This window comes from Scylla paramamosain, chromosome 39 (assembly GCF_035594125.1).
Source record: "Scylla paramamosain isolate STU-SP2022 chromosome 39, ASM3559412v1, whole genome shotgun sequence".
Classification (NCBI taxonomy): Eukaryota; Metazoa; Arthropoda; class Malacostraca; order Decapoda; family Portunidae; genus Scylla; species Scylla paramamosain.
In genome coordinates this window covers 1,077,377-1,099,564 of record NC_087189.1, presented here as the reverse complement: position 1 = coordinate 1,099,564, position 22,188 = coordinate 1,077,377, and the positions used below count along the sequence as shown (strand labels likewise).

At 41.1% G+C, this 22,188-nt stretch overlaps 2 protein-coding genes across 4 annotated transcripts in view; both read left to right on the top strand.

Annotated features, from left to right (window-relative positions):
* Window positions 1-7,450, top strand: part of LOC135091994 (intermembrane lipid transfer protein VPS13B-like) — a 32,611-nt gene extending 25,161 nt beyond the window's left edge. For both annotated transcript variants that reach the window (XM_063990106.1, XM_063990104.1), the window contains exons 38-42: window positions 13-179; window positions 657-863; window positions 1,452-1,601; window positions 1,784-2,023; window positions 2,288-7,450. In XM_063990106.1, coding sequence (XP_063846176.1) covers window positions 13-179; window positions 657-863; window positions 1,452-1,601; window positions 1,784-2,020 — 761 coding nt within the window. In that variant the 3' untranslated portion in view covers window positions 2,021-2,023; window positions 2,288-7,450. The remainder of the gene's footprint in view (window positions 1-12; window positions 180-656; window positions 864-1,451; window positions 1,602-1,783; window positions 2,024-2,287) is intronic.
* A 1,076-nt stretch (window positions 7,451-8,526) lies between these two features.
* LOC135091990 (dnaJ homolog subfamily B member 9-like) lies at window positions 8,527-21,970 on the top strand. Of its 2 annotated transcripts, XM_063990101.1 has the most exons (4): window positions 8,751-8,959; window positions 17,960-18,192; window positions 18,828-19,027; window positions 19,389-21,970. In XM_063990101.1, the coding sequence occupies exons 2-4, from the start codon at window positions 17,985-17,987 to the stop codon at window positions 19,713-19,715; spliced, it is 735 nt and encodes a 244-aa protein (XP_063846171.1). In that variant the 5' UTR covers window positions 8,751-8,959; window positions 17,960-17,984; the 3' UTR covers window positions 19,716-21,970. The 2 variants fall into 2 exon arrangements, with proteins under 2 accessions (XP_063846170.1, XP_063846171.1); XM_063990100.1 differs by lacking the exons at window positions 17,960-18,192; window positions 18,828-19,027; window positions 19,389-21,970 and adding an exon at window positions 13,916-17,249 and having other exon boundaries at window positions 8,527-8,959.
* Window positions 21,971-22,188: the final 218 nt, after the last annotated feature.

Genomic DNA, 22,188 nt, shown 5'->3' with positions numbered 1-22,188 from the left:
CCCTCCCTCCAGGTGCCATTGGGGGGTTGGCACACCAGCCCATGCAGGCACTGATGAGTGATGGGGTGACACCCAGCAGCGTGGTGGGTGGCGTGGGCAAGGGGCTGGTGGGCGTGGTGACCAAACCAATTGGGGGCGCTGCAGACCTGCTGGTACACACTGGCCATGGACTCCTTCAGGTGCGTCCTACAGGAGTACTGAGTGTGTGTGTGCTTATGTGTTTGTTTCAGTACAGGCAAGTTTAGGTGACAGTATTTATTGATGTCTTTTCATCCTTGTCTTTCCACACACTGTCTTGTATAACACATATTCTTTCAGATTAGTCAAAAGAAATAGCATCCATGATAGAAAAGTCTTAAAGTGATACAAAATAATAGACACCATATGAGCATATCCACTGTTCTTAATTACACTATTTACTTACTTTTCCAATCTATTCCCTTCCTCCATTTATTTACACTCATCAAAACTTTCATCTACCTCTCCACACACCACCTTGCATAACCCATATTCTTTTACCCATTTTCTTCTTACATATGAATCACACTATTTACTCAACCTTCCAATTGATTCTCTTCCAACATGCATATCAACATTTTTCATCATCCTCCCCACACACCACCTGCATAACCCACAATTCCCACACTACACACCAGGGGGCAGGGTGGCACCAAGAACAAGTGCCACGTTTCCAGCCGACACTAGAGCCACACAGGATGGAAGTGAACGCGCCCCTTAAGCTGGTGTGGAAGCTGGTGGCCGCCCTGCCTGAGGAGTGCCGGGCTGTGTTGGCGGCAGTTGATGCTACTCACTTCACGTCAGCTGGCTCCTACACTCCTGTAACTGTCCTCCTCACTCCTCAGGTAATGATGGTGATGGTAGTGTTGATAAGTGGTTTGTTTGGGTCTGTTTGGGTTTGTTTGAGGTCAATGTGTGTTGTTGTTGTTGTGGTTGTAATGTGATGTAATGTAATGGTTTGTGTTTGTGTTTTTTTGTGTCTAATTCTTCTTTTTTTTTTACTTTTCTTCTTTAATTCTTTTTTTCTTGGGTTTTTTTTTTCTTTGTCATTTTTATTTGATGCTTTTTTTGTTTATCCTCGTAGTCTTTTCTACTTTTGTATTCGTCCTTTTTCCCTTCTACATTTGTCAGTTCTTTTTTTCTCTTCTCTGTTTGCCAGCCTTTTTTTCTTTTCCACATTTATCTTTATCCTTTTTTTTCACACCTCTTGCATTTGTCCTTTTCTCTTCTACATTTATCAGTTCCTTTTCTTTTCTCTGTTTGCCTTCTTTTCTTTTCCACATATATTTTTACTCTCTTCTTTCACAATCATGCATTCATCCTTTCTCCGTGTGCTTTCTCCCTCTCCGTACACAGACCTACACAGATATCCTCCCTTACCTTCATTCCCTTCCCATCACAGCACCTCACATCACCTCATTTCCTCCACGCAGGTCCTCTTCATCCTGGGTGTGGAGGAGGACGCACAGCAGCACGCCCTTCCCCTTGCTGAGGTAACATGGCGCCCTCACCCAGCCGACCCAACATTGGTCTATATAGAGAAGGTGCAGCCTGAACCTAAGCCACAGAACACAGATATGGAGGTAAGAGTGTGTGTGTGTGTGTGTGTGTGTGTGTGTGTGTGTGTGTGTGTGTGTGTGTGGTATAGGGTAGTGGTGTGTTATTATCACTATTTTAACCATTGTAGCTGAATATTTTGTAATGGTGCCATGTGACCGCAATATTCTGGTGCCTTTCCCTTTTTAACTCGATCAATCAATCCCAGCCGGTGAGTGGGTGTCCAGAGAGGGTTGCTGACTACGTACGCAGCACCTGCAGTGAGGGGGTGGATGGAGCAGGTGCGGGGCTGGACTCCTCGGCAGCGTCCTCAGAGGCAGAGGACGGGGCACCAGGGCATCTCACTCGCATCAAGCTGTATGTAGCGCCGCGCATGAGGTCAGCACTGCTCGCTGGCATCAATATTGCAGCGCGGGCCAGCCAGGGACGAGGATTTATTGTCTAGCAGGTGTGTGTGTGTGTGTGTGTGTGTGTGTGTGTGTGTGTGTGTGTGTGTGTGTGTGTTTTTGTTTTATCTTTACTATTACGTACAAATATTTACTGTTATGTGTTTATTATCATTCTCTCTCTCACCTCTTTTTTTATTTATTTATTTTTTTTTTTATTTTTACTTTTCAAGCTTCCTCTCCTCTTCTTCCTCTTCTCCAAAATACAAATCAGTCAGTCACTTTGAAGGACCGACAATCCCTCACTGATCTCTCCACTGCCCCAGGATGGACTGCCGGCCAATGGCATGAGGAGCCACACTCCCCACACCTTGGCGCGGCTGCCTGAGTCACCCTACCATTCCCTCATCTGCTGCCACAACTGATCCAACACAACACAGGGAAATAGACACTGCAGCCAACACCTTCCTGAAGATTAGAACATGTCTTGAAGGTAAAAACATTGATAGAGAAGCACAAATTGATCAAGGTTGGTAATAATGAGTGCCACAACTGACCAGACACGACCTAACCTGACCCAACACAACACAGGGAAATAGATACAGTGACTAATCCCTTCCGCAAGATTAGAACATTTCTTAAGGGTAAAAACAGGTTGGATAATTTGTTTTGATAGAGGAAGACAAATTGATAAAGGTTTCTATATGAGCCACAGCCCACTTAGAACTGAAATAAAAGGCAGGTGTTTCTAAAGATTTGTCATTGCACTGGGTAGAGGTGATAAAGCCTACCTGTTACTGAAATAGTAGAGATAGGGGCATTATTAATCAGAGAGAGGAGAAACAGATGCCAAAACATGCTGGCTATTGAAGAGATGAAGAGAGAGGAATGAAAATATGCCAAAAGCTGATGATTGAAGTGGTGATCAGAGAAAGAGGAAAGAAAACATCCCATAACTTGAAAGAACAAAGAAAAGAAACTTAGAACTTGATTATTGAAGTGAACAATAAGAGAAAAAGGGAAGAAAACATACCGAAACTTGATAATTAAAGAGATAATTAAGAAGAAAGAAAATGAACTGAAAAATGAGATCATTAAAGAAATGAATGAGAGCTTAAATTCAGAGCCATTCAAGAGTCACGTGGTCACTCACTCGTCCTCCCAAACATTTCACTACTTGCAAAAACACTTTACTTGAAGTTACACAAATTTCTAACGAGTGTTTTTATGGTTCTACTGACAGATTAACAACATTCCTACATCATTAACAGGAGGAACACTCTTGAGAACCCGGCTAATCATCTCTGTGGCCTTGGAAGATGATCATGGTGAGAGAGCAAAGAGTTTCAGGATACCAGCCAGTCACTCATGCATTCTACAGTAACACCATATCACAAGGAAGACCAAGAAGTGAGTGTGTTCCTTGTGCCAGTGTGAAATCATATGACAAGCTGAAAATTTGGGCTGTGAATATCCAAAGCAAGTTTCTCTTATCACCTGCATGTAAATTTACGAACGGCACGTAATATTATTGGGTGTTTCTTTGTCACCATATTAATACAGCTTGCTTCTCTTGGTATGTTGATAGGAGGTGTACGTAAACTGTATGTAGGTTTTGCAGGGTTTATTTATGTCTTTTTTTTCACGGTGACTGGTGTGAGTATCCCTGATGATCCCAGAAGATTTTGTTGTTGTTTTTATTGGGTTTCTTGTTGCTTTTTTGTTTTCTTTTTCTTGCATTGTGTATTTGGTATTGTAGTGTAGCAGTCTGAGCTTCTTTGTGCCCAGAAACATTCTCCTCACTTGCATTTTACTCTTGCATTAGTTACGTTTTTTTGTACCTTGAAAACTACATTATTCCCCTTGCTTCCATTACGGTAATTCTCTCTCTCTCTCTCTCTCTCTCTCTCTCTCTCTCTCTCTCTCTCTCTCTCTCTCTCTCTCTCTCTCTGTCTCTGTCTCTGCCTCTGTTTCTGCCATCCAGGAAAACCATCCATCATTACAAAGTTCAAATATTAACCTTCAGAAGCCTCCTGTAGGTACTAAGCCAGCCCTCACCGCCCTTCCCTCCCCCATGTCTCCCATTCATCCCATTGGTAAGGAGTGACAGTGCATTAGTCACCCCTTGCCACCCTTGGAGTCTTGACCAGTGGCTTACAAGGCTCACAAGGGCACAGTCTCTTCCTAACTGGACTGTACTGCCACTCTTGTTCATCGTCTCCCTCCCACACCTCTGAAGATTACTAGTTAAGTGTTAAGTCGTTTATATGATACTGTGTGTATTTATTATCATAGGTACTGGTTTGGTCTGAGGTCGATTAGTCTGTCGCACTCACTTCCTTGCTGTGCCGAGAATTATAGGACATAATATTCATGAAAAAATGCAGGATATATTTGAGTGTGATGCGTTACTTGCCCTCCGACCAAAACTGTGTGTAGACTATCTGTGCTGAACTGTGATATATATAAAGAATTTGTGTATGTATGTATGTATGTATGTGCAATTTTCTGGTGTGGGTGTGTGTGTGTGTGTGTGTGTGTGTGTGTGTGTGTGTGTGTGTGTGTGTGTGTGTGTGATATTTTTCCCTTTCATCCATTATTTACAAGTGTACCGTGACCTGCACCTGAGGTACTGAAGGTGCTAAGGCGTAGATTATCTGTTAACTTATGTGGGTGAAAGTGACGCGCAGAAACACTGTCCTGGGAGTGAGTGGCGGAGTGAAAGAAGTGTTGCGTGTGTTGCCAGGGGAAGCTGATATTTGCTACACTGCAAGTTTGGGGAAGTATGGTTTTTTATGGTGATTCATGGTTATTTCGGTGATTCTGCACAGCGTGGTGGGGAGGTTTATGTACAAAGAAATAGTATTGGTAGTTTTTAAAGCGAGTTACATTAATGAATAAGCACAAAAGGGAATTAAACAAGCATAAACTAAATAGGTATTAGTTAACCAAACATGTGTCACCAGGCCAGGAGTCACACACACACACACACACACACACACACACACACACACACACACACACACACACACACACACACACACACACACACACACACACATACCAAGGACCACCCTACTACACCCCAGGAACTTAGGCACACCACAGCTGGCCACACACTTCCACAGCATACATTCAGACTTGTAAAATAAAGTGTGTGTTTGTTTCCCCAAGGTTATTAATGCACTAAAATGGTAGGGTTAGGATTTGGTTTTAACTTTAGATACAGATGCACTTTTTAAATATTTATGCACTTGAGTAATGTCTTATGCATTGTGATTTATATATATTTTTCTCAGATTTTTGTGTGTGTCTGAATATTTCTCTTCTTCAGTGGCTTCAAGAGAGGAGTTTTAAAATTCTCTCTAGGACAAAATTGGTTTATCTTTTCTGACAAACTCTTCTATTTAACTTTTTTTGGAGTAACTGTTTATTTCTCTCCCTCTCTCTCTCTCACTCTCTCTCTTCCCCTCTACACTTCTTATAAATGAGATGCTGAGATTTTTTGACTATAAGGAAACATTTGGACAGTGTGTAGTCTTTTATATGATGATGAGCGTGGGATCTAGTGGACTCTGTGACATTACTGCTTGGAGCTTCTGTATTCTTGTCTGTTAGGCGAAGTGACCAAGAAAAAGAAGAGGGAAAGAAAACGAGGGTTCTTACTAAATGCCATTCCCAAAAATTGAACTTGTGAAGATATTCTGGTAATTGAACTTTTTATTTTATTTTATTTATGTATTTATTTATTTATTTTTTGTATCAAGGAGAGGAATCAAGAAAAAAAGGGAGAAGAATAAAAAAAGCTATATAAAATGCTATTCCCCAAAAAATATGGAAGATAAACAGACAATTATTTTATTCAGAGTAAAAAAAATGTAAAATTCCAGTTAAAATAAAGGAGGATATGAAAAAAATAAATAAAAAAAAGCCGTACAAAATACTATTCAAAAAATAAGAAAGATAAAGAGAAACGATTATTTATTTATAGTAAAAAAATGTGAAATTAGTTAAAAGATATAAAAAAGAAAAAAAATCCCATCTCCCAAAAAATATAGAAAAACAGAGACTAATGTATTTTATAGTAAAAAGATAAAAATAGATAAAATTCCTGTTTAGATAGAAGAGAATATGATTATTTTTCGAAGTGTTACTAATTTCTAGTGTTTTCATGCACAACCGTTCACTCATTGTCTCTTCCTCATCACTGCCATGACGTTAAGAGAGGCTCCTGTGGTGAGATGCGTCTGCGTGTGTTGCTGGCAGGTGGTGGGCTGAGCAGGCCAGGTAATGGGGTCACTCTTCCAATGGTGCTGCTAAATTAGTAAAATAAATAATGAATGCTATGTAAGAAATGAAAAAAAGGACAGGTTAGGTAGATTTCATTAACCTTATGTAACGATAATAATGAATGTTTTGTAAATGTGAAATATAAGAGCAGGTTAGAGTTGATTAATCTTATGTAACTTGAAAATAATGAATGCTTTGTAAGAAATGTGTAAAAAGGAATAGGTTGAAGGGGGAAAAAAATGTCTCGTAACTCGACGCGGAAAAATAATGAATACTGAGTGAAAAATGTGAAAAAAAGGGACCGGTTTGTTAGGAAATAAATTTGACAACTTGAAAAGAAGTAATAAATAAATAAATGATGAATAGTGCCATGCGAAAAATGTGAACAATAAAATAAAGGTTAGTTAGGAAGTAAATCTGAACACTGAACTAAGAAAATAAATAAATAAATAAATAATAATAAATAATGTGATCTGAAAATTGTTAGACAGATTAGTTAGAGAGTAAAAAATAATCTCATAATCTATCTAACTTATCCATCTCGTCTTATTCACCCGTACATAATCACATCCAAGCTTTAACTGGAGCATGTCATTGTGTGGAAGAGTTCATTACGACAGCGAGTGCGTGGATCATTACAGGAAGTGCTTGTATTATAATGAGAAGTGTGGAAGTCATTATAGAAAGCGTGTTTATCATGATAGCAAGTGTAAATCATTATAAAAAACTTAATCGTTACGAAAAGTGTTTAAGTCATTACAGAAAGTGTGTGTATCATATTGTAAAGTGTTTAAATCATTAGGAAAAGTGCAAAAAAGTGTGTTCTTCATTATAAAAAGTGTTTATTATGTTGACAAGTCTAAATCATTATAAAAAAAATATTTATATACGTAGCATGATGAAATGTACGTACGTAACACTGTCATCAGAAGTAAGCAAACAACAATATCACACAAGTATATAGTTTGTATATCTGTGCGTGTGCTGTGCTGGTGTAAGTGAACATCTGTGTGTACGTGTATGTGTGTACGTGTGTGTACGTGTGTGTGTGTGTGTGGATGTGGGCGAGTGTTAACACCTGTGAAGAGAGAAGCACCTTTGTTACAGCGGGTGACACACACATGACCCTCGGCCACGTTTGCCCCTTCAAAGTATAGGATATATTATTTTGCATACAATAAATCGTGAAATAATGGGTTTCTCTCGTGTTTTTATTGCATTCCTGTGTGTCTTGTTCGTGTCTTCAGCTCTTATTCACTTTCATTAAATTTTGGTGTTTTTTTTTCATGAAACTCGGAAAAAAACATGAAAATCTTACTTGTTATTAGATTATTGAAAGATATATAATGGCCATGGATTAGTCTCTCTCTCTCTCTCTCTCTCTCTCTCTCTCTCTCTCTCTCTCTCTCTCTCTCTCTCTCTCTCTCTCTCTCTCTCTCTCTCTCTCTCTCTCTCTCTCACATCTGTTTCCTTATCTATACAACAAAATCTCCATTATCTATTTTCGTTTCCTTCTTTTCTTATATGGTGTCATTGTAACTCTCCGCTTCCCCTCTCTCCCCCCCACCTCTCTCTCTCTCTCTCTCTCTCTCTCTCTCTCTCTCTCTCTCTCTCTCTCTCTCTCTCTCTCTCTCTCTCTCTCTCTCATCCGTTTCCTTATCTATCAAAAAAATATATATATTTTCGTTTCCTTTTCTTATATGGTGTCACTAACTCACCTCCTTCCCCCCCCCCTCTCTCTCTCTCTCTCTCTCTCTCTCTCTCCCCCCCACGGTCAGATTAGCGCCACGTCTTCTAAGTAAAGTTTGCGGCGTGACAAGAGGGAGTCAATAATACAGTTATACCCTTTGGAAACTTTGGGCAGCGAAATGTTTGGATCAATATTGTTTGGCTGACTTTTTGGGAGAAGCACACAGCCACACAAGTACATTCTCTCTCTCTCTCTCTCTCTCTCTCTCTCTCTCTCTCTCTCTCTCTCTCTCTCTCTCTCTCTCTCTCTCTCTCTCTCTCTCTCTCTCTCTCTCTCTCTCTCTCTCTCTCTCTCTCTAATGCATATATCATAAAACTACAGTTAACACAATAAAATAAACATTTTTTTTTTTTACTTTATAGAGCCAAATGCATATAGAGAAATGCATATAGATAATTAAAGCCAGGTATTTATGAATGAGTGCAGTTAAAGGGCCCGCGCAGTGATGTCACGAAGCTCTGGACCAATCAGGGAATCGCTAGTGTACTACCGCGCAGAGGGGCGTGGCTTGGCCAAAGAACCAAAACATTTGAAACTTCGTCCATTTTTTTAAACGGTACGTCCAAACTGTAAAGAAAAACACAGATAACATGCATAAAATAAATCATAAAATAAACCTGGAAATGCGTTTTTGTTATCTAATTTAATACTTCAAACGTGGAGAGACTTAGTGAAGGGTAAAATGGAACGTGATACATGTAAATAAAGAAGATGTGAGCAAAATGTACAGAGTGAGTTAAATGTTGTGGTGCACGCCATTTAAAAGGTGGACCAGTCTAGTCTTGAGTGGAGTGAAGATCCTTCTGGCACTCCTGAGGTGGCACTGGTGCACCACACGTCACAGGCATTTGACCAACAGCTCGCCACAGCACCACGTCACCGCAGCACGCCACACAGCCACTCCTGCACCTGAGACAAGAGGAAGAGGAGGAAACTGCCGTAAGAGAAAAGGAAGCAGGTAAATATTGAGTGTTTCTGGACTCGTAAATGTCATCTGGCTTATTTTGAGTGGAACTATCGTTTCTCTATCTCATCTACCTCTGATACTTCCTTGTTCCTGCTCCATGTGTGTGTGTGTGTGTGTGTGTGTAGTAATACCGGAATATCTAATAAGGAAGTCAAGATTTTTGTGACCTTGTAGTACAAACTCAAATTCCTGTTTCTCGTTCTTGCTTTTTTTTTTTTTTTTTTTGCTATTGAGTCCATGCTGCGTTTTGTATCAGTTTTATATAATTTCCAAAGTGATTTTTTTTTACCTTTTTGTGTATGGAGTATTAATTAGCAGAAAATGGCACGTTTTTTAGCTGAAAACCCGTATTTGGTGTATTTTTCCTTACATTTTTCTCTTTGCCTCCTTTTAATTGCACAAAATAGATTGATTCCCAGCATTTGCATCCCCGTTGTTCATCAGGAGAAAAAATGACAAGTGTTTTAGCTGTAAATCATGTTGGCTGTTTTTTAGACTTTTTCCTTTGTCTTCATTAAATTTTACCAATAGCACCTCCTTACTGATTATTTTATCGCCTTTCTCCACTCCCCCACGCCCCAGCAAACCTGGGGCCTGGTGGGAGAGATGGGGTGTTTGGGTGGGAAAGAAAAAAAAAAATTGCCTTTGAGAAAAGTTTACAATAAAAGTCATAGTTTTCAGGAATATTTTGGGCCGGGGGAGCAAATATGACAAAAAACATGTGCTCCCAAACCTAACCTAACGTCCCCTTAACAAATGGGGAAGCTGCATCTCTCTCAACCCTCCCTGACCTAACTTAACTTAACCTAAACCAACCTAGTGATCATGCTGCCTCATCCCCTCAACCCTATGGACACTGGTTACTCAGCCCACTGGATACTGGTGTTTACATTTCATTCATAATTTATTTAAAACCTTACATTAGCCGTGAATGGACTTGGTTATTGATATATATTAGTATAGGATAATTTTCAGTTGTTTATATTGAAGTGTTTGTAGAGAAAGTTCTGCAGTGGTTATTATTTTACTCAAGCATCATTTTATTGGATTTTGATTTGTATATTAGGCATAGGTGAACTGTGGCATCGATATATTAGTATAGGAATATATCTAGTTGCATGTATTCAATAATTTATACAAAGGAAACTTGCTGTGTGTATTATTCCTGGTTATATATACTGTCTACCTCAGTGTATTAGAGTCTTAACATTTATATTAGTACAGGAGCACTTCTACATGCATATATTCAAGAGTTTATAGGATAGATACCTCTGTGTGGGTTATTCTTGATTGTACGTGCGTTTGTTAGTGTGTGAGGGTCAGGGAGAGGTCATGAACACTGGCTTGCTCTTCTATTATTAGGGTGTGATAACCTTGCTGCCTTGTGTCTGCCCCGGTTCTCTCTCTCTCTCTCTCTCTAGTCAGGCAAAGAGAGGTTACAGAGGACAGCATTTCTCTCAAGTCTGCCAGTGTTGCTAATTCCCCACCAACTGTTGTGCCTCATTTAGCTGCCTGGGTTGCTGGGGGAGTCCCTCTTGCTATCTGCTGGTGCCAATGCTATCTGTTATTCTTGCAGATGTAGGTGGCTGTTGGGCAGATAACAGATGGGTAAGGGTAGTTTTTGTTGCTAGAGGGTTGTTTGTTGATAGTGAAGTGATGAGTGGCTGTTGAATAGATAGTAGTGGGAATTTTAGTTGTTAGGTGGGATGCAGGTGAGTTAAGAGCAGCAGGAATGTTAGTTTATAGAAATAATAGGTGAGGTAAGAGTAGGAGAATTTTTATTTAATAGAGATGATAGACTATTAAGTGTAGCAGGAATATTAGTTATTACAGAGACAATAGCTGACTTAAGAATAGCAGAAATATCAGTTACCAGACAAATGATAGAGGATGTAAGAATAGCAAGATAAATTTAGTGTTACCCTGTCTTTTATTCATTTATTTATTTTTTTTTATTCATGTGGGAGGTGCACCGGCCAAGAGTAACAAAATTATAACAAAAAAAAAACAAACAAACATACAATCAAAGGCCGGTCCTATGAGTCAAAAGTGGTCATTAAAAATTATAGCACGTTTTTGCTGTCAGGTCTCAGTAACACCTGTGCTGAGACCGTCTCTCTCGGCCCCAGTGTGTTTCTCCTCAAGGGGCACGTCTGGTGGACTTCTCTGTGTCTTTTGTTTGGTTCCGTTTTGAAATTTTGTCATTCGGTGCGAGTGGGTCCTGAGAATTTGTTGTTGTTGTCGTTTGCTTGTTTGTTGTCATTTGTAATTGTTTTGTTTATTTTTGTTTTGTTTGTTTTGTTTTGTTTTATATTGTTCTACTTTTTATTTATTTATTTATTTATTTATTTATTTATTTTATCCATCTGGTGTGAATATAGATTTTTTTTTTCACAAGTTATTTACTTATTTATCTATCTATCTGTCTACTTTCTTTTATTCTATGTTTATTATATCTTATTTTATTTTATTACATCATTTGATATGAGAAGACTTCAAGATTTGTTGTTATTTGCTTATCATTTATAACATGTATTTATTGATCAGTCAAATTTATTTTATCTTGATTATCTATTTATTTATATATTTATCTATTTTACTTCATTTTCCTTTCATTTATGGTTCATTTTTATCTATCTATATTTTCATTTAAGTTTCATTTTCATCTATTTTACTTTATTTTACTTTACTTTCATTTATATTTCACATTTGTTTGCAAAGAGTAATGCAAGGATAGACACATTACCCCCATCATTTCTGTCAGCATCAGAGAGGTGACAGCAAGCACCACAGTGTGTTTGGCCCAGAGACAAGCCACAGATGTCTGGCTGAGAAGAGTGACTGTGTATGTCCTCACTAAACAACTTACTGATGTTGTGGTTAGCTCACTCAATTGAACTGGGGCAACTGGGATTTAACTGGGTGGAGAAGTTGAGCTTGTATGGGTTTCGATGATTCTGTATTTCCTTCCACTGGTTCACTTATTAATGTATGTGCCGTGTTACCTGGTGGTGCTGTGGACTGTGGTTCAGCTTTGCCTATGTGGAGAGAAGGGAGTTAAGTCAAGTGTGCTCAGGTGTGAGTGACATATTTCCTTCAGTTATTGTTAATGTTACTTAGTGTAGTGTTTATACTTGGCTAAACTGAAAGGATTGGCATTCAACTTAAGCTGGATTGAGAGAAGGGAGAGAAGCTTCTTTTCCCTTCCATACTGTAGCATTCCACTTAATCTAGGTACAAGAATTTCAGCCAGTGGAAGAAAGGAACTGAAGAATAGACAGTTAAGTAAATAATTGATTCAAGAAGCCATAGCACAGATGTGAGAGGTAATCAGTAGCATATGGAAGTAAATATACAAAAATTTCAGTAAAAAAAATCAAAAGAGGAAAGGAATTTAGGGCGGGACTTGAGACAAATCTAAGTATACATTGTTAAGCATTTCTCAAGGACGTGTAGTGAATTGGATCTTGCTGTGAAACTGTCTCGCCTTTACTTCTAAGAGGGCTGGGTCTAGTGGTACTGTGTTGTGTGAGATTGAAGCCTCCACTGGTGGTGCTGGTGGTGGTGGTGGTGGTGGTAGTGTGTTGATGGGCGCTTGTGTTGAGATTAACTTTTGTTGTGAGAGAGAGAGAGAGAGAGAGAGAGAGAGAGAGAGAGAGAGAGAGAGTAAAAATAGGATAAATAAAAGTCATGATTATAGAGGCATTCATTAAGACTAATAAAAGAATCAAATGTTTATGAATTAACTTTCCTCAGAGAAATATATAAGAAAATAAGAGAAGAGAAAAAAAAAGAAGGCAAAAGAAAGAAAGAAAAAGAATAAATGAAAGTCAACATTTAACTAACATTGCAAAGATTAACACCCTGAATTATTTGTGATGTTTCCTCAGTCACAATTACACAAGCCAATGGTCCTTGCTCGGAAAAACTGTACAAAGACCCAAAAGAGAAGGAACAAAGAAATGAAAGTCAGCAGGAACTGTAATTGCAAAGATTAGCATACCAAGTTATTTATGATGCTTACTCAACCACACATGCATGAGAAATGTGGCAGTGTTTGTGATGGTATACAACTGTGCAGTGTTTGCGGGCAGTCACTTTTGTTTGAAGGACATTTGAAGCTGGAAAAAATGAGGAAAGAATGACAAACTGAAATCATGGAGAGAGAAGGGGGAAGGGGGAAGGAGGAGAAGCAAGGGGGGGAAGGGGGAGAAGCAAGGGGGAGGAGAGAGAGGCAAGAAACAAAGCAGGAGGCCAGAATGACTTGACACAAACAATGAAAGGCACCGCTGGTCTTTCCCCGGCTGAACAATGCACACCTCAAGGTCGCTGTGGGAGTGTTGACCCTTGTGCAACACTGCTCTGAGCTGTCCACGCCCCACCAGTGGCTATGATGCACCCGCTGCCTCCCGCTGGCCCAGGGAAGGACGCAGGGCATGGGCAGTGTGGTGCAGTGCTGGGGTGACGCACAAGTGGTCAGTGAGGGTTCCGACAAACTCAATCACTCCTGTGTGTTTTAGAGGCTTTGTCATGAATTTTTGTCCAGGATTTCCGTTGTAAGTCTGGTTTTTTGGTCACTTTGTCACTCTTTTCTCTCTCTTGGCTTATGTTTAATATTGCTTGCCTAGCTTGCTTAGATCTAGTGGCCCTGTGGGAGGCACTGCCAGAGGGCTGCTCACCATAGAGGCCTCAATTTGTACATAGACACCTCTCATGTTGGTCTCCCTGAGTGCCATGGGCCAGGGAGTGTCCAGGGGTGTGTCTCCAGGCCTGTGTCTGGGACACAGCCTGACACTCCTCCTGGCTCTGCCTCAGCAGGGCAACACACTGAGGCTGGAATGTGCCCATGGAGACTCCCAGTAGTGTAGTGTTTGATGTTGTTGTTGTTGGTATTGCTGTTGTTGTTGCTGTAGCAGGTGGAACACAAATATCCCTCTTCTCTTTCAGGGGTGACTGAGCTGCAGCAGACTTTGCACTAGGCAAGACAGCCCCTCCCTCCCTCCCTCCCTCCCTCCCCAGTCCCCTGCAGAGGCTTTGGGGCAGTGAGGGGAGGCACTGGCACTCTAGTCAGGCATGGTGTTGTTAGTGGAGGGCGCCCCGCTGCCCCGGTGCCCCACCTCCACCGATGATTTCTTTGCCTGCTGGCCGCAGGTGGCCGAGGCAGGCCGCACCTTTGGTGGCCAGAAGGTGCGGCCAGTGGAGGCAAGGCACGCACTGTACGTGGGCCAAGGGGAGTTCGGGGTGGTGCCGGGCGGGGACCCAAGGGTGCGTGTGGTAGGGTCCGACGACGCCACCACTTGCCACATGATGGTGGTGCGGCATCCCGGCGGCACTGTGGCCGTGGCACACTTTGACGGGAGTCAGGGGGAGGAGGCAGCCCTGGGTGACATGGTGTCCAAGATAGTGGGCATAGAAGGGCATGGGGAGAGGTTGGAGGTGTCTGTGGTGGGGGGCTACCAGCCGGAGCGTGGCAGCAAGGAGGCAGCGCGAGCCGAGGCAGAGAAGCTGTCCCTCAAGCTACTTAAGGCACTGGTGCACCATGAGTGCCACTTCCAGCTGTGCGTGTGGTGCACCTGCCGCCTAAACACAATGCAGGGCGCCAGTGGGCCGCACCCCAGGGTGTACGGTGTGGCAGTGGAGGTGCAGAGTGGCGTGTTGTTCCCAGCACATTTCAAGACACAGGAGCCAGACATGCCACTGCGCGCTGCCTCGCGGTGGATGGCCGGCAGGCGGCAGCCCCTCGACCTGTACGACCACGCCTCCGGCACCATCACCATCCACCCCTTCCACTGCTCCGAGATAGACCTCTTTGCTGTCTACCTCAAGCTGCCAGACGATGTACTGCTCAGGAACTTCTCCACATCCCCCAAGGTGGAGCCGCCCCACTTCTGCCAGGAGCTGCGCCGTGTGTTCAAGGTGTTCGTGGACCACCCCAGGCCCCTCGAGTCACTCTTTGCGGGCAACCGGCCCAAGAAGTACGCCATCAGCCCCAGCGGTGTGTGGGAGTCAGTGCAGTAGTGTAGACAGCAGTGTGGTGGTGGGCAGGGCCCCGCACTGTGTGGGGGGCCTCTACACTGGTTATCCTTGGCTTTGATTTTGGTCCATTCTGCTACTTATCTGGGAACAAATTCTCTCTCTCTCTCTCTCTCTCTCTCTCTCTCTCTCTCTCTCTCTCTCTCTCTCTCTCTCTCTCTCTCTCTCTCTCTCTCTCTCTCTCTCTCTCTCTCTCTCTCTCTCTCTCTCTCTCTCTCTCTCTCTCTCTCTCTCTCTCTCTCTCTCTCTCTCTCTCTCTCTCTCTCTCTTTCTCTAGGTTTGAAAGCCAATAACAAACCACAAGTGAGTTTTTTCTCCTGAACTTCCAGCAGTGTGTATTCTAGCAGGAGGAGGAGGAGGAGGAGCATGTGATCTGTTATTTTACCGCCTTCACTGTGATGTGGCTTTAGGTCTTTAAGAGAGGTCGGCGCCCCACATGGCACCGACCAGCCCTGTGATCTCACTGTGTTGCAATAGAGCTTGGCATGAGGGAGTGGTGGTGTGGTGTGGCAGTGGTGGTGCCTCCCTCATGTGACAATCCTCAAGGGACGTCATGGGTGAATACTGCCAAGATTTTATTTACTTTCCATCACAATCAGTGTTGCCAAAGGTGCCCAGTGCTGCCTGGCTGGGTGAGGGTGGAGGCAATCATTGGGAGGTGCCTGTGTGTCCTGCACCTGTGAATCATACGTTTAGGCTCATTCAGGGCTCTTGTCTTGCACCAGGGCCTCTGTTACTTGTTTTCTTAAGTCTTGCTCTTATTACTTAGGTGTGTGTTAGTGAGTGTGTTGAGTGTGTGAGTGAGTGAGTGAGTGAGTTGTGTGCCTGGCTGTCTCAAATGGTCCAGGTTTGACTGTCGTAAGTCTACTATAAGTGCATTAGTAAGTCCTCCTTTGTTATCTCGTGTTATTGTTTTCTTGGTGAGGTTTGGGCAAAGTTGAGTCACTTGAATTGCTTCCTGAAAACCTTGTGATGAAAACAGCAAAGAGACAACTTTGCCTCAACTTCATCATAGGACACCGACAGACAGCAGATGATACTAAGAATTGGCTTAACTTTGGTGATACTCAAGTCTTTCAAACCTTACTTATGTTGCATTCTGCTGGTATTATTTATGTTGATTAGTTGTATGTACGTATGTATGTAGATCTGGCAAACGCCGAACCTGGTATTAAGTTGCATCGATACACACACACGTACGCAGGCTGGTGATAGACAGGGTATGCATCTGTACAGTTACCCATAACAGTGATGTCATTTTCTATACAACATTATATAGGCAAAAACACACAAAAAAAGAAAAAAAAAGCTACATTTGATAACTAATTCCTGTAATCACATCACCAGTTTTTGATCTTTGCTCTTACTATAGAACCAGTCTGTTACTCTGTATATTCATTTGATATATGGACACTTACTAGACTCTGTGGCATGTATACTTTGAGCACAGGCAGAAAAGTAGATTGAGAGAAAGCTCACTCAAAAAAACTCTTCAAAATGGTATTCCTAAAAAAGAAAGAAAGAAAATAGAAGAACCAAGAGAGAAGCCAATTTATATTCCAGTGAGTCTTGCTACTCCTCGGAAACAGTTCTTGGAGGGGCAGAGGAAATGCAGAAGCAGGTATAGAGCTCCAGAGTTTACTGGTGAGATAATTGAAAGAGTGAAGGTACTGGTTAAGTCCTGCACTAGTAAGGGGGACAGAACAGGGACGAGAGAAAAAAGGACTGCAAGTCTTATCTTAATGAAAAAAATAAGGCAGTATTATGTGTGTTAACCACTGAGGGTATGGGTTAAATCTTGCATTAGTAAGGTGGACAGAAAAAGGAGTAAGAAAAACTACCTACTGTATAGAATAAGGTGAAAACAATAGCAGTATTATGCAAGCATTTAGTGGTGGAAAGAAGGAAAGAGTGAAGATTCTGGTCAACTCCTGCATTAGTGAGGTGGACAGAATAGGGATGAAAGAAAGAACGGCTCCTGATCTTGTATTTTATAAAGAAAAATGTGGAAATGTGGACAGTATTATGCACTGATAGCAAAAGTGAATTGTGAAGCGTCAACCGAACATTGATGCACCTATTGAAATGTTACATGGCTTTCTCTCTCTCTCTGTGTCTATCTCCTTGTATGTGTTTATTAATTACCTACCAGAAACAGTATTGCCAATTCACCGCATATTTCCTTTTTATAATTGCTGAACCTGTTTCCTAGCGACAGTAAAAATAAACGAGGTCATTCATTCATACACATGACTCGTTCCTTATCCTAAAGTGATGGGGGCTTTCATGAGGATGCTGTTTAATTGGCCTGCTCAGAAAAGAACCACCAAAAAGTTAAGTATATTTCCTTACCCTTGTCCTCGTCTCTGTAGCTTAAGACAAGAGTGATGAAGTAAAAAGCTCTTTACTGATATTCCTCAATTTAGTGGTAAGGTGCAATGATATAGGTAATAATTATTCACTGCAAAGTACTCATTCATATTTGTCAAGTTACCCATGAATGATGTTTTGTCATGAATAGAGACTTTGTATGTATATGTGTGTGTATTTGTGCAAGAGAAAGAGAGAGAGAGAGAGGGAAAACTAAGATCCTAATACAGAATTCATGTGTGGGTGTGTGTGTGTGTGTGTGTGTGTGTGTGTGTGTGAGAGAGAGAGAGAGAGAGAGAGAGAGAAAAGTATGTTGCGAGAGAAAGAGATAGAAAAGTGTGTGCAAGAGAGAGAAAAAGATAGAAAAATGTATGCAAGAAAGAAAATAATAAAAAAGTGTGTGTGAGAGAGAAAGAGATAGTAAAAAAAATGCATACAAGAGAGAAAGGAAGAAAGAAAAATATATACAAGAAAAAGAAAGAAAAAAGTATACAAAGAAAAGAAAACAAAAAATATATATATATGCAAGAGAGAAAAAAAAAAGAAGAAAAAAAACAGCACCCCACTAACACAAACATTACCTTGCAGAACACCAGAGTGAGAAAAACCAACCATGGATCTTGTGCTCATCTGGACCTACCTCCTTCTGTCCACTGTGGCCCTGGTGTCCTGTGTCCGGGATTACTACGAAATACTGGGAGTCAAGAAGAACGCCAATGATAAGGAGATCAAGAAAGCCTTCCGAAAGCTGGCCATACAGTACCACCCTGACAAAAACAAGGAGGAGGGAGCAGAAGAAAAGTTTAGAGAGATCGCAGAAGGTGAGGAAGTGTTAGAGAAATAGTAGAAGGTGAGGAAGTGTTAGAGAAATAGCAGGTGAGGAAGTGTTTCTGTTTGTGTTGTGTTTTGAAGTTTAGGTGTTTTTAGGGAAGGTAAGGAAGTTTCAAAAGGTGTTTATGATGTTTTTAAGGAAGTTTAGAGAGATTGGAGAAGGTGGAATTTGTTTGTTTGTTTGTGTGTTTGTGGTGGAGTGTTGCAAGGAATTTAATTATGTTTGTTGTGTTTTTTGTTTGAATTTGGAGATTTTAGGGAAGGTGAGATAATTTTAAGGTCTTTATGGTTTTTTTTAGGGAAGTTTGTGTAGATTAGAGAAGATGAGGATTGAAATGTCAGTTTTTTTTTTCTTTTTATTTAGGAATGTTTGGGGAGATCAAGAAAGGCAAAGAAGTGTTTTTTTTTTTTTTTTTTTTTTTTTTTTCTTTTTTTTTTGTCATTTTTCAGTTTTTGTCATCTTTGGGATAAGTTTCAGATTAGGGGGAGTATGGCAATAATTTTAAGGTGTTTGTGGTGGAGCATTACAAAAAAAAATCAAATCTATATATTGAAATTTAAAATCTTACCAACATTTCATAATTTAGCATCGATCTTTCATTAACTCGTCAATTTTCCGTCACAGCGTACGAGACTCTATCAGATGAGGACAAGAGGAAGGAGTACGACATACTAGGACATGCTGGCTACACACACAAGCAGACGGGTGGCTCAGGGGGCTCCGGTGGCCACCAGGGACATGCCTTCCACTTCAACTTTGACGACCTGTTTGCCGATTTCGACGCGTTTGGAGGCGGGTTCGGTGGCGGCTTCTCCAGTGACTTTGTAAGTGTTGGTGTTGTGCAAGTTGTTGGTGCTGGTGCGGCAGAGGTTTCAAGACACTTATCCTTTTAATTTTTGATAACTGCTTGACTGTGGGGACCAGAACCTCCATGGGCCCTTTTTTTTTTTTTCTTTTTTAATTTTGCTGCCCTTGACTGGTGCCCCTCCTACATTAAAAAAGTACAAATTGGGTATATGTAGTGTAGTGTAGTGTAAGGGTTGTAGTGTAAATGGTATACACACACATACATACATACACACATGAATGCACGCTGCACATACAGAGACACACATAGCAATGCACATCTTCACTTTCCGTCACCTCACGTCACCTCTCGTCTCTTCTCTTCCCTTTCTTTATTAGGACGATGATTTCTTGGACTTGGAGGACTTCTTTGGCCACAGTTTTAGGGGGCGGGACCACTTTGGCTCCCACAATACATTTTTCGGCCCGGGTGGCCATTTCCGTCAGGAGGACCACATGCGCCGCCACAGGTCCGCCCACAACCAGGCCCACCAGCAAGCCTTCCGCAGCCAGTTTCAGGGCCAGTACCATGACCCAGGCCAGGAATTCCAGCAGTACCAGGAGCAGCATGAACAGCCTCGCTTCAGAGCGTCAGGTGGCCGGACTTGCAGGACGGTCACTCAGAGGGTCGGGAATATGGTTACTACCTATACCACTTGTAGTTAAGCTCTGTGGCTCACTGTGCCACTCATAATTCCTTCAATGCTCTTCGTTCTACTCTAGTGTTGTGTTGTTATTAGTTTTCATCTTCAGCCTCACTGTTTTCAAGGCCCACAGAGGTGATTGGTCAGGTACCCAGGGGTGTCTTCTTCCTATTGGTAGTGTAGAATGCTTATCAGACTCCAGGCACCCTTGTAAACCTCACTAATCTCCACTGCAGCCTCATGAAAGTTGGTGAGGTGGATGCTGGAAGATTCAAGAATGAGGAGGTTTGGTGTTTTCTTGGCGTGGTTATGCCGTTGATCAATTACGCTTCCATGCAACGTTTGTGAGTGATGAGCGTGTTTTTGTGGCGTGTTTTTTTTGGGTCTTGTTCTCTCTGGGCCGCGATGTTTAGATTCTGTTCGTGTGACATTTGTTTGCGTCAAGTTACAAGCCATAGCATCACAGTTTGTGTCAATGTTTTATACTCATTCAGCCATTATAAGGGTTAATATTTTTTTCATACATGCATGTGTTTGGAATGTAGGGAACTTAACTAATACATCCAGGTACATTTGAGTAAGCCAGCTCAGTTTATCACATATCATTAGTTAGATTCCTTGTTTCTCTTGGTAGCTAATGATAAAAAGATACTGGTACCTTGCACACAGGGACAGGGAGTTACTGGTAAGGGAATTTTTAGAAGCTGAGGGGGCTGTGGAGTTTTTAGAGGTCTTGTGTTGTGAGGAGGTAATAATAATGTGACTTATAACTACATCACAAGGAGTTATGGGAATGTTTATGTTAAAGAGGATAGTGGAGTGTTACCAAGTCTTGTGTTGTGAGGAGGTGATAATACTGGGACTTAGTTCTTTAGATAGGGTGTTGTTATGGGAATGTCTGGTTAAGTTGAGGGGACAGTGGAGTGTTAAGAGGTCTTGCCGTAAGAAGAGAATCAATTCAACATTAAAAATAGAACAATACCGGTACTTAGAAGTTTAATGTGGGAATGTGGGAAGGAGGTTCATGTTAGGACAGTGGAGTGTTTGCAGGTATTGTTGTGAAGAGGAGATCAGTATTATCATGGGTTTCATTTTTGTCCGAGTGGCGTTCACTTGTCACTTGCCCTTCTCTGCATGCCTGACTCTCACGTGCTGTGATCACGGAGAGGAAAGTTGTTTGAATATCTTGTGAGTTCTTTTGAAATATAGTGTGTGTGTGTATGTGTTTGTCATTGTGATTGTGTTTGTGTTTGTGTGTGTGTGTGTGTGTGTGTGTGTGTGTGTGTGTGTTTTCTCAGTTTATGGATAATTAAGAGAGTTGCAGTGTTGTAAGACAAACACTGATCTCTTCAAAGGATATATTTTTGTGGTGAGTGAAGTGACCATTTAGTAAAGTAGCCTGAGATCTGTCACCAAGCTGCACTTTAAACAGATAGCAGTATCATGACACAAAACAGTGCAGGAGTGTGTGGAGAGGAGGAGTACGAAAAAAAACATTAGAACTAAGCATCAAAATAGAGATAAATTAACATATCAAACTACATAGGAAGGAACAGATAGACATTCTTCCTATCACTGCAAGAGTACATAAGGGAATATAATTGTAAAGCTAAGAGGTTAAGAGAACGTCGAATAAAATTTAGCGCTTATTCAGAAACTTTAGGGGTGAGATAAAGAAATAGAGATAAAAAGAACCTTGTTGGGTATAATTTAGCTCTTATTCAGACACTTTAATTGCTCCTTGCTGGTTATATAGAAGGGGAAGAATATAATAATCTGACTAAGGTAATGTAATGTAAGAATGTTTGGTACTGTCTTCGCTACCTTACATCATTATTCTGAGTTTCTGAAGGGCAAGATAAGTGATTTAGGTGTATCTGTGGTAACTGTGGTAATGTTATGTAAAGTTTGTAATGGTTGGGCTCTTCAGGGTGTTATAAAAAGAGTAGCTAACGGAACTGGAATTGCAAACTAGTCACTTGAACGACGTCTTGTTTGTACGCATTTGTTTGTGTGACGATGTGTGGCTCGTTATTATTACTTTTCTATTTCTTATTTATTGGATTTTGTTTTTTATATTGTATCATTTAGGGTGTACGTGTGTGTGTGTGTGTGTGTGTGTGTGTGTGTGTGCGCATGTGTGTGTGTATGTTCAGCAGTCTGTGATACACCAATAACTATGTGAACTAAACAAGGAAACATTTATTATGATTAAATATATACTTTGCTATGTATGTATATATAGCTGCTGAAAATAATAAAAGTGTTATTTTCTTATATTTGCCCATTATTTTCCTTACCTTATCCCCCCCTCCTCTCTCTCTCTCTCTCTCTCTCTCTCTCTCTCTCTCTCTCTAGTTATGGTGGTAATGGTACTGGTAATGATAGTAAGGGTAACAGTATAGTAGTAATAGTAATAATAGTCAAAGGTGATAGTAATAACAATAGTTATGCATGGTAGTCATTAAATCAGTCAAAGATACAATAGTAATGAA